This window comes from Xenopus laevis, chromosome 6S (genome assembly GCF_017654675.1).
Source record: "Xenopus laevis strain J_2021 chromosome 6S, Xenopus_laevis_v10.1, whole genome shotgun sequence".
Lineage (NCBI taxonomy): Eukaryota > Metazoa > Chordata > Amphibia > Anura > Pipidae > Xenopus > Xenopus laevis.
In genome coordinates this window covers 87,573,068-87,585,310 of record NC_054382.1, presented here as the reverse complement: position 1 = coordinate 87,585,310, position 12,243 = coordinate 87,573,068, and the positions used below count along the sequence as shown (strand labels likewise).

At 43.5% G+C, this 12,243-nt stretch overlaps 1 protein-coding gene across 3 annotated transcripts in view; it reads right to left on the bottom strand.

The window, feature by feature from the left end:
• Window positions 1-12,243, bottom strand: part of rttn.S (rotatin S homeolog) — an 87,418-nt gene that overhangs the window by 59,569 nt on the left and 15,606 nt on the right. For all 3 annotated transcript variants that reach the window (XM_041567781.1, XM_041567780.1, XM_018223613.2), the window contains 4 exons: window positions 5,160-5,322; window positions 4,372-4,550; window positions 3,216-3,331; window positions 2,583-2,753 (listed from right to left, as the gene is read on the bottom strand). In XM_041567781.1, the coding sequence (XP_041423715.1) occupies window positions 2,583-2,753; window positions 3,216-3,331; window positions 4,372-4,550; window positions 5,160-5,322 (629 nt within the window). The remainder of the gene's footprint in view (window positions 1-2,582; window positions 2,754-3,215; window positions 3,332-4,371; window positions 4,551-5,159; window positions 5,323-12,243) is intronic.

The window sequence follows — 12,243 nt, the reverse complement described above, 5'->3', positions numbered from 1 at the left end:
TGCAGTAAACATCACTAATTGAAATTAAATAATTTTCTGAAGTACAACACAGTAAATCAAGGAAACCTAAAAATCATTTTACAGAAAGAATTATGGGTAATTTCTACATAAAGAGGCATATTTAGTAAAGGTCAATCTCACCCATACATCAAGTTCAACCTTTTAAGTCTATATATTTGCCCAACTGCTAGTTGAAAAAAAAAAAAAACCTGTTTGAAGCCTCTCCAATTTGCTTTAGAGGGGGGGATGCCTTACTGACTCCAAGATGGCAATCAGACCAGTCCCTGGATCAACTTGTACTATGAGCTATCGTCCAAAACCCTGTATTCCTTCACTTGCTAAAAACCCATCCAACCCTTTTTTCAGCCAGTATGACTGACATCAGCTTATCAGTTTAGCCATATTCATTTCATTTTTGAATTCATGTGAGTTTTTTTTAAACTCACATGAATTTGATTTAACTCAATTTGAATATTGTAAAATGTTTTAAAAAAAATTAATATGTAAAACTCGAATTCGACTAAACTCGATTCAAGTTTTTTCTCCGCAAAAAAAAAAAAATTGCCGCAAAACCCCTCCCCCGTAGGCCCCCCTCCCTCCTCACCCCCGGCCTACCCCCGCCTGGCAAATGCCCCTACCTTGTTAATCACCCCTCCATGCAGGTCCTCTCTTGCCGAGTTCACAGGCGCCATCTTCATCCGATCGCTCTTCTTCTTGTATTTGGCAGCGCATGCACAGTAGGAGGGATTTGGCGGTTGGATCTACTGTGAATGCACCGAAAGTCACAAAGTTTCCAGAAAAAAGAAATCGGGAACTTTGTGAAATTCGGACAAATGCGCAGTAGATCCAACCAGCAAATGCCTCCTACTGCACATGCGCCGCCAAACGCTGATCAGTACAGGAAGACGATCACTCGGACGAAGATGGCGCCCTTGAACTCGGCAAGAGGGGTGACCAACAAGTTAGGGGCATTTGCCACGGGGGGGTAGGCCGGGGGGAGGGGTTTTGCGCCGAAAGGGTTTCCTTCTCCTTTAAGGGCCAGAGTATGATAAATCTCAAAAATCGAATTAGATTTTTTTTTTTTTTAAAACTCGAATTGAGTTTGTAAAATTCCCTAGTTAAATTTTACAGTTTTGACACGAAAAAAAAAAAAAAAAAAAAATCGAAAATTCTATTTTTCAATTTGACCCTTAATAAATCTGCCCCAAAATGTAGACAATTCCCCTTTCCCTTTTAAAGTATCTACCTTTTGATCAAACAGAAAAATAAAATAGCGATAGCTTTTTACAGTATTTGCTAAGGTTGATTTCTAAAATCATGATCATAAATTTTGCTTCTGAAACTTTTCACACAAAAAAAAAAAAAAAAAAACCCTTTCAATGTCCATAGATGTGTACCTCTACTGGAATGATTCGGCTGGTGATCTATATTAAACAGAAATAACATTGTCATACATTCCAAGTATGCAATGTAGCAGGCAAGTGAACATTTTGTAATGAATCCAAAATTTACACCTATGCTTGCATGAGTGTAAGGGAAAAAAACTCCAAATAACAGCTTTCCAACTAAATGTATGATTTTTTATTATACAATTGTTTACTCTTGGAAAGTTATTTAGCCTTGATCAGATTTAATTCTGATTAAAGTATTAGGACTGCTCAATCTGTATTCTGGAACTGGACAGTTGCATAAGGGAAGAGCTCAGGCTTGGGGGCCAGTGACTTATCCTATAACTTGATGTCAGTCACACTGGCTGAAAAAAGGGTTGGATAGCTTTTTAGCAAGTGAGGGAATACAGGGTTTTGGACGATAGCTCATAGTACAAGTTGATCCAGGGACTGCATATAAAACCCAAGACGACGAGCAGGCACCATTCCGGAACTCAAAAAAAGTTAGTGAGTTAGTAGAATCCAGGAGTCCACAAGTTTTTATAAAGTAATACAAAAATCTTTATTTACATCTTGTATAAATAAAATAATAAAAATAATAGCCTGACGCATTTTGTGTCATATGATTAAGTGTCCTGTGGGGACACGAAACGCGTGTCCCCACAGACTTAAAAGGTTTGAACTTGATGTATGGGTCTTTTTTTCAACCTAACTTAGTATGTCATCACTGACTAAATGTTCAAACACGTATAATCTGATTGATCCCAAGCAATGCTGAGAATGAAAATATGATTTGGGATAAGTCCTAAAGAAAATTGTTTTTTCTGTAGAAGCATGAGTGGATGTCAGGAAGCTGCAATTCAAATCACCAAGTAAACCATGAGAACCTGTGTATACTCAGGTTGATTCACTTTTATGACCATGTAAACGTCACCAACACTGCCCATCCGGAAGGGAACCCGGTCTAATTTGAGAAGAGCCTTGTTTCCAGACCTACAGTGATGTTCTCAACATTGCACATGGGGGCTATTGTGATAGTGAAAAGGTTATTTTCAGCAGGGTAAAGTCTAGTGTCACATTGGTTCTCAGCCATTAATCTGCAGTCAAGAGATGAGCAGTGCTACAGCTAGGCAAACAATGTTGAGAAAAAGGTCTAAAATGGCTCTGCCTTTCAAGCTTTTGTTCTTCACTCACCTTTTCCACAGGGAGAATGCTTTGCAGCAGGCGCATTGTAAAAAGCGAGATGCTGATAAATGCCATTCTGTGACTCATAAGAGAAGAACTGGGCTGCTCAGAACTATTGTTATTTTTATGATATAATATAGCATCCCCGAGTGTATCTAAGATGGAAAGAAGTTTATGTCTCTAAAAAGAGAAGGAAAAAAAAAAAAAAATAGTAAATAAAAAAAGCACACAATAATATTACTGTAAAGCTCAAATTACACATGAAGTTGGAGTTTATACTTTACTGTCAAAAACTGCATAATTAAGATCAGCGTTTATTTCTTGTCCATGCCTAACCTTTAAGAGAATCTTTGAGATAAAGGTGTTATTGACACTGACATTGTCTTTTTTATTTGCCTTCAGTGGTTTCCATGGAAACATGCACTGCTGGATAGGCCTTTCACAAACAAATGCTTTCTGCGCATCTTTTCTTTAACCTAAGCTTAATAAGTTATGTGCTGCTAGAATTACGGCATAATAGCTGGTCAACTAATCTAAGCAGCTAAAAGACAAAGCCTTTACTGAGAAGAGAATGCAGTAATTCCCAGTTAGGCAATTAGTGAAAACCGCATTCTTGCAATAAACAAAATTTTGTTATCTCACCATTTCTTGCCCAATAAGGCTTTCATCTTCCCAGACATTTTCTGAAACAGTCTCACTGAGCAGGATTATATTTTCTCGGAGCATTTCAAGAATACACATTATTTGCTTCTTCCTGTCTGTGCATTTCAGAGTGTAAATCAAAAGAAAAATCTTCAAACATACAGATTGTTTATCAGAACAGATTCGTCTCATTCTAATAATAACTGAACCCACATAAAAATTCAAACAATGAACCCTAAAAAAAAGGAAAGCTGCAAAACAACACAAAATATTACCGTACTTTAAAAAAAAAAATTAGAACAATTAGATATTCTGAAAAAAGATGATCTACCTAGGATACTATATTATAGGAGCTCTGTTAAATGAAACATATGGATCATCTGGTTGGAAAGCACAAGAATCTCACTGCTGAATCTTCAAAATTCTCAATTCTGTATGTGATGTTTATGACATTTCTTTAAACAAATAAAATTCCCAACAAATACATAAATAATGCACCTTGCACTTGATCCTAACTAAAATATTAGGATTAATTAATCCATGTTGATGTAAAAACAATCCTGTTGGGTTTAGGTTTAAATATTTTTAGCAGACTTCAAGTATGGAGATCCAAATTACAGAAAGATCCCTTATGTGGAAAACCCCAGGGCCCAAGAATTCTGGACAATAGGTGTTATACCTGTACTAGGGAACATCATCTATTAAATGGGCAGTATCATATCCAGTCAAAATATGTATGTTGTTTTATAGAGATCTTGGTTAAAAAGCTGGGCCTGCTATTTCTGAAATGCCAACCTTTAATGATACTACAGTTAAAAATTATTAATAAATAAGAGCATTAGCTGCAGTACATTGCTTTTTTTTTTTTTTTTTTTACAATATTCATGCTGGCTAGCTTTTCCCAAAGGGCACCAAAAAAAAAAAAATACAGCAATGTTTGATTTGTGCTCAAAGTAAGATACTGAGACTTGAAATGGAAAAGCTTTTGAATGTAACATCTCACAGAAAATGGCAGGAAGAGATGCTCTGTGGAATACCAATTTACATGAAAATGGTGATAGAGGTGCAAGTATAGGCAGTAGGTATAGTACATATTTCAAAGCAGCAATTCAAGACAATTACTCTCACCTGGAGCCATACAATGATAATACCTCACCTGATTTAAGCAGAGGTGTAGCAGCTTCCAGAAGTGATACACAAAACTGAGGAAGGCTCAACTGCTGAAACTGTAGCTCTAAAGTATCTTCATGTTCTATTTCTGGAGATTCCAAGAGTCCTATATCCATTGGGGACAAATGAGACCTGGAGGGTCCGTGGGCTTGAGTGCTACTCTCACTTGAAAATACAGTATTAATAAATATTAGACATAATAATGGTGATAGAACAAAGTGCTAAATACTTCAAAACAAATGCTCCCCCATACAAGTGCTTTTCCCGAAAAAAAGAAAGAACCCTGATGGTAAGTGCTGGTGGCATGTAGTGGGTCAGTTAACCTTGTATCAAGTGCAGTCATCCATTATTATAACCTAAATGAGGAGCATTGTGTGGTACCCGTTTCCTTTAGGGCAATAGAACACCAGGAGACTAATCACCAGCGATAAATCTCTTCTTCTGCGGGTGACTAATCTGTAAGAGCTTGCCCAATAGCAACAATGTGAATCGCTGGAGGTAAAACCCATGTGTCGCTTCAGTCTTCCAAAATCACTTTGGAAGACTTAAGTGACACGTGTTTTAGCACCAGGGATTTACATTATTGCCGGTGGGAAAGCTTTTACAGGAGATTAATTGCCAGCGATAAATCTCTGCTTCTGCGGGTGACTAATATCCTGGTGTGCCATTGCCCTTAAGGAACTAAAAAGAGAAAGAATGTGCCATAATAATTCTGTTTACGTATGCTAAAGCAATAGTTACATGGATATTGTCCAGTTATCCCACTAAGATTACCTAGATGATGCTGTATCCCAATCTTGTCCATCTCCTCTAAGACGCTGACTTGTACGACCCACAACACATGGTCTAAGGTTTTCATTTTCAGGAGAAGAAACTAGAGAATTATTAGCCTGTGCACCATTGCAGTACGATGCAAAAGAATTATGGGAAACGATTTCTGAAAAATTCCGAAAACAAGGACAATTATTATTTAAATATGAAGTGTTCTGAGTTACGATGTTCATAATTTTATGAGCCAACATAACAGGTCCAATCAGTGACAGTAGTTTTTGATAAAATACACAATATCCTTAAAAAAAAAAAAGTTGCATTCTCCTATAAGCTTTAGCCATGATACCTGTATTTTAGGTAAAAAAAAAAAAAAAATACAGGTGATAAATTCTTGCTTTTTTTATGTGCATTTTACTCTTCAAAAGGAATGCTTTTTGCAGATATAAACTAATAATTAGTTTGTTGCTTGATTTAAATGCAAAGCCTTGGAGAAAACTTGATTTGCCCAGTAAATGTTAGTAATATAATAGAAAAGTTCTCAATGCTAGGCTTTACATTCACCTTTAAGAGAAATAAAATCAATATTCTGATTGACAGCTATTTTTACATTAATTATTATAAGGTGGCATAGAGGACACTCTCTGCTCACAAGGCTGTTTCTTGGGTTCAGCTCTGACAGGGGCACATCACCATGAAATATTAAAATGGTTCCCCATTGAACAGGCAAGATGCTGCTACAGATTAAGCCTTGTCAGATGGAACTCAGATTTAACTGATTTATAACTTTGCTCTAATTAGAACTGCTCCCATTATGTACAAATGTACCCAAAAACCAGAAATGTTGCAATTTTGGCCTCATCGTGTGAATTAAAAATAGGACACACCGGCACAACATGGGTAATTCCAGCAGGTAAAACCTTGCTCGTTTATTGCGGATGCAACGTTTCGGGGCGTGACCCCTTTCTCAAGCTTGAGAAAAGGAGATTTTGTGTACTCACCGTTAAATCTCTTTCTCTTCAGTCGCTTGGGGGACACAGGGACAGTGGGGTATAGCTGGAACCACTAGGAGGCAGGACACAATAAAAAAATAGAAACTTGACCCCTCCTCCTCCTGCTATACCCCTCCTCTGTAGGCAGAGACACTCAGTTCGTACCAAAGGAGAAACAGGAGGTTATCAATAATCAACAGAAAATCTGATAACTAATTACAAGAAGAACAGTCTGAAGCCAAGAGAAGGCCTCTATTCAGGGAGGGAAGCCCTGTGTCGCCCAAGCGACTGAAGAGAAAGAGATTTAACGGTGAGTACACAAAATCTCCTTTTCTCTAGGTCTGCTTGGGGGACACAGGGACAGTGGGGACGTACCAAAGCTGTCCCCTGAATCTAGGGCGGGAAGTAGAGGCCTACGTGGAACCAGCCACTGCAGCCTGAAGTACCTTCCTGCCATAGTGGGTGTCAGATGCCACAAGGTGCCAAACTGGTAAAATTTGGCAAAAGTATGGATTGAAGTCCACGTTGCAGCCTTGTTCCGCTGAGGCTTATTTTCGAAAAGCCCTCTGGCGGAATGTGCCCTGATTGATCTGGGGGAACCTGACCCTGTGATGAATAGGATCTCTGGATGGCCTGCTTTATCCATCAGGATATGGTGGTCTAAGGACAAGGAGTCCGATAGACGGATGTCCTCGACCCGGTGCAGGTAAAACTTGAGGGCCCTAACGGGGTCGAGGGTGTGCAGTGCTGCTTCCTTCGCATTGGAAAGGGATGGGCAGAAGGTAGGAATCGTAATTTCCTGGTTGAGGTGGAAAGTGGAAACCACCTTGGGAAGAAAAGAGGGAGAAGTATGAAGTACTGCCCTGTCGTTGTGGAAGGTCAACAGAGGAGACCTACAGGATTGGGCAGAGATCTCAGATACTCTCCGTGCTGAGGCAATAGCCAGCAGAAAAAACTGTTTTCCATGTGAGCCACTGAAGTGAATCCATGGGTTTAAAGGGAGCGTGTTGCAGGGCACGTAGGACTAGGGTTAAGTCCCAATTTGACACCGGTGAAAGTACCGGGCGCTTTAAGTGGGCCATTCCCTGAAGAAAAATCCTAACATCTGGGAACAAGGCGAGAGGTCTTTGGAACAGGATGGAAGTGCCGAAAACTGAGATTTCAGTGATCCGAGGGACATGTGCAGGGACAGTCCCTCCTGTATAAGGCCAGAAGGAGTGGAGTGGAAAAAGTCAGTGAATTGAAACCATTACATTGGCACCACCAATGGAAAGTGAACCAGACCCAATGGTACGTCTTGGCGGAGACCGGTTTGCGGGCTGCACGCATGGTAGAATGACAGTGTCAGAGAACCCCTTCCGTCTTAGGATCGCAGTTTCAGTAGCCACGCCATCAAATTGAGGGTGGCAGGACAGTGGTGATGGTTTGGACCCTGAGGGAGAAGGTCCAGGATGAGAGGCCAAGGTTCCTCTACTGAGAGATGTACTAGATCCTAGACCCAGGATCTACGGGGCCATGTTGGAGCTATGAGGATGAGAGTATGAGTTCTCTCTGAAGTTTCTTTATCTTTCTTGGAATGAACGCAAGATGGAAGTCCCAGGGAGAGGTGAGGGCGTCTGCCGCCAGAGGGTCCCTGGACCTTGCAAAGAAGAGAGGAACTTTACGATTGTGATCGAGATGCCACAAGGATCTGGGGGAACCTGACCTCTGGCGTCCCCCATCTTTGAGTGATATTGTGGAAGATGTTGTCCTTTACAGGCCACTCGCAGGGATCTAGGGATGTCTGCTGAGATAATCTGCTTCCCAGTTTAAGAGACCTGGAATGAAGATGGCTGACAGGCGAGTCGGATTGCCTGTATCTCAAGAAGGTTGATGTGAAGACATTGTTCCGATAGAGACCAGCGACCCTGCGCTGACCGACCCTCTGCACTGCTCCCCAACCGGAGAGGCTTGCATCTGTGGTGAGCAGTCACCATTGTGGATCCCCTAGAGGTCTGCCCCTGGTCAGGTGACTGGTTTGCATCAACCAGAGAAGAGAGACTCGAGTCCTGCGGGATAAACGAAATTCCAGGAGAAGGGATTTGTGCCTCCAGGCCGCAAGAATATTCCACTGAAGCTCCCTGAGGTGACGTTGGGTGAAGGGAACTGATTCTATCATCGAAACCATGACTCCCAACACCTTCATGTAGAATCTCGCAGTGTGGGACTTCGAGAGGAGAGACCGCACGAGGGTCCACAAATGCTGGACCTTGTCACTGGTAGAGTTTGTGTCTGGGTGTTGAACTGCATCCAGAATAAGACCATGGATTGGCTTGGGGTTAACGAGGACTTGTCCAGGTTGATGAACCAACCAAACTCCTGTAATCGAACCATGGTGAAGTGCAACGCCTGCTGGGCCACTGCAAATTAAGGTGCCTTGAGATCGTCCAGATAAGGAGTTATGGAGATCCCCCTGGTGCGGATTAGAGCAGTGGCCACCGACATGATCTTGGTAAAGACACGAGGGGCCGAGTTCAGGCCAAGGGGAAGGTCTGTGAGTTGGAAGTGGCGATTTTGGAAGGCAAATCGCAAGAATCTCTGATGGGGACCGAAAATTGGGGCCGCGATGACAGACCTGAGGGATTCCAACTTGAACCTTCGCGGTCGAATGAAAGTATTGAGTTCCTTGAGGTCCAGGATTGGCCAAACAGATCCATCCTTCTTGGGAACTACAAACAAGTTTGAGTAATAGCCTCGGAATCTCTCCTCAGTCGGAAAAGGGATGATGACCTCTGAACGGATAAGCTTGCCGATCGCGTCGTGCAGTGCCTGAGCCTTTTGATGCCCCTGAGGATATCTGGACATGAAGAACCGGCGGGGCGGGAGAGAAGCGAATTCTAGGTGGTAGCCCTGACTCACGACCTTGTGTACCCAGGCGTCTTGAGTCCGATTCTTCCAGGAGTCGTCAAACCTGCAAAGTCTCCCCCCCTACGGCTGAGTCGCTGAAGGGAAGAAGGGGTGAGTAATGCAGACGTGGACTTGCGGGACTGCCAGGATGGCCTGGACCTTCCACTGAATCATCCTCTGCAGGTGGTGGAGTGTCGTGAGAGACTTTTTTGAAGACAAGTCCGCAGCTTCATCCAGAGAGATCTGCGAACCGATACCGACAAGTCGGCTGAAGTTCTGCTAATCACCTGTAGCGCATCGAGGGAGGCTTCACATAGGTAGTCAGCCTCCTTGATTTGCGAGGCCAAATGAGCGAGTTCTTCATGGGGGACCCTTGTGGCAATCGCTCAGCATAAGGCGTCCGACCAAGTTTGGACGGCTCTACTTACCCAAGCCGAGTCTAGAACAGGCCGAAGGGAGGTACCTGAAGCAGAGAAGAGGGAACTTAGAATGCCCTCAAGCTTCTTGTCCATGGAGTACTTGAAGGAGGCTGCATCAGGAACTGGTAAAGCAGTGTCCTTAGATAGTCGAGAGACAGGCGCGTCCACTGAAGGTGGGGAGGTCCACTTTTCCGTTCCTGTGGAAAAAGATATAGTTTGAGAAAAACTGCAGTTAGCCTGGAAACATCCCTCTGGCTTGACCCATTGTTGTATAATTTGCTCGAGTTGAGCATGAGAGAGGAAAGGAAGGTGAGGAACTGCTGACCTGCTGCTGCGCCTAAACAAGGAGGTACTGCAACTAGGTTCAGGCTCCTTTAAGTGAAGGGTCTCCAATACTGAAATGAGGGAATCAATGGCCTCGGAGGAGAGTTTGTGGGATTCCCCTTACTCTGGGTCGGAACTGTGAGATAGTTCACCATCAGACAGAGCCGGATCCTCCTCGGAGTCAGGCGGCAGGGATGAAGTAGTGATGGACTCCGCCTCACACTCATCCTCGGAAGGAGAGGGGGCTCTAGATTTTGGAGGCTTAGGCCGAGGCTTATCTAGCCACGGGACTCCACCAATTTAGGAATGCCGGTGGCAAGCTTAGATGCCCATTCTGGGGGAGGCTGGGGGTCCAGGGGGGTGGAGTCCCGGGGCTGGCCTGATGGGTCTCCATGGGAGGCTTGGCTTACCTGAGGACGGAGTTCTGACGTTTCCAAAACTGCATCAGGTGGCTTGCACGTGGAACACAGAGGGTCCTTGTGACCAGATGCGGCATTTGGCACAAGCTAAATACTTAACTGATGAAGTAGTTGCTGGCCTGGAAAAAAGGTTATCACCTGTACCTTCAGACATGGTGTACACAAGCTGTTCCTGTAAGAGAGGAATTAAGTTAACAATATATATAATGTAGGATATATATATAACTGAAAATGCCTCCCCAGGGTACTGCTGGGAGTAAAGCCTTGGAGGGGAGTAAAGGCTGATAAGACAGTAATTACAAAGCCTGCTGCCCTGTGGCATTAGCTAAAAACCCCACTGTGTCAGAAGTACTGCCCTGTTGTGTTCTTAGTATAAACAGGGGGGGGGGCTGCGCTGCAGAGAAGCTGGGAAAGAGTTCTGCCCAGTGTGGTGAGTCTGCTAGTAATGGAACCTCCTCCAGAATCAATGGGAAGTAACTGCCTGTGCGCACAATGGAGAGTGCGAAGAATGGCCCCTCCCCTAGCAGTGACATATGGTGCAGACGCACACCTTAGAAAAATGGTGTATAAGGCACTGGCGCGCACTTTTTGGGTTGCACACAGGGTGCACATACAGTAAGTGCAAAATCTGCCCCAGCCGTTGCCTCCCCAGGTAGAGTGAAAGACAGCCTTGGTGAAGTCTCTTGTAAAATAGTGGTGCGCAACAGGTGCTAAGCCCACAATAACTCTCTTGTGCTGCTGACAGTGAGGACAGTAGGAAACATAAGTGCCATTCCCATTCTGGACAATTTGTTGAGATGACTGGGGATTTGGCAGCTGTGCTCTCAATCTCAGTAGCCACACCCGCTCCAGGTGTAGGAAATTAACCAATTAGTTAGAGAACTGAGAGAAAGCAGGTGAAAAGGCAGACCTTGCTGCTAGGTGCTCTTTATTGTACACAACATGTTTCAGGCCAGAAGCCCTTTATCAAGTGCCTGTGTGTTTGCTGGAGGCTGATTAACATACTGCCTGGGTCTGAACTAGTGACCTGCAGGTTGCAACAAAGTCTCCTATACTGCTGTGCAAGGCAGATGGTTTGTGCAGAGGGGGAGGGGGGCTCAGAGAGTGAATAGGCTGCTATTAAGGATATATGCTTACCTTAAATGAGCCACGGCAGGAGTTCCCAGACTGTAGTGTAGGGATCCTTGGGGCATATAAGGAGGATTGAGCAACGGGATGAACCTGGCTATACCTCAGCCCTGTGTCCCGGCCAGCGCATCCTCTCTCTGTATGTCAGAGGGAGGGAATCAATGCTGGATGGTCAGTGCACAGCACAAGAGACCCCGGTGACATCCTCAAGTAATGGATCAGACTACTCAGTGTAGCTGTCCAGCTCCATATCATCTGAAGGAATTGTAGTGAAATAAAAATAAAAGAGCAAAATAAATAGTAAAATACTCCTGAATGCAGGAGACGGTCCTAACCTCCTGAGGACACAACGAAACTGAGTGTCTCTGCCTACAGAGGAGGGGTATAGCAGGAGGAGGAGGGGTCAAGTTTCTATTTTTTTATTGTGTCCTGCCTCCTAGTGGTTCCAGCTATACCCCACTGTCCCTGTGTCCCCCAAGCAGACCTAGAGAAAGGGGTCACGCCCCGAAACGTTGCATCCGCAATAAACGAGCAAGGTTTTACCTGCTGGAATTACCCATGTTGTGCCGGTGTGTCCTATTTCTACGTTGTTTTTGAGGTTGCCCATTCCCTCTGGCATCGAGCACCTGGGAGTCGCTTAAGTCTGGACGGCCAGGGTGTGCGAGTGTAAGTCTTTCTTTTTGATCTCATCATGTGAATACCATAACAGGGAATAACAAAAAGCTGCAAAAATGTAAGTAGGGTAGAATATAATGATTGAATGGGTGCATTATTATACCATTATTCAGCAAGGGAAAATATATAACATATAGTTCTAAAACAGACACACCAACCTATACCCAATAAATATTTAATGTTTTACTTACATAAATAAAAATGAAAAAATAGACAAACCTTACATGTTTTGTGCCTGCACAGCATA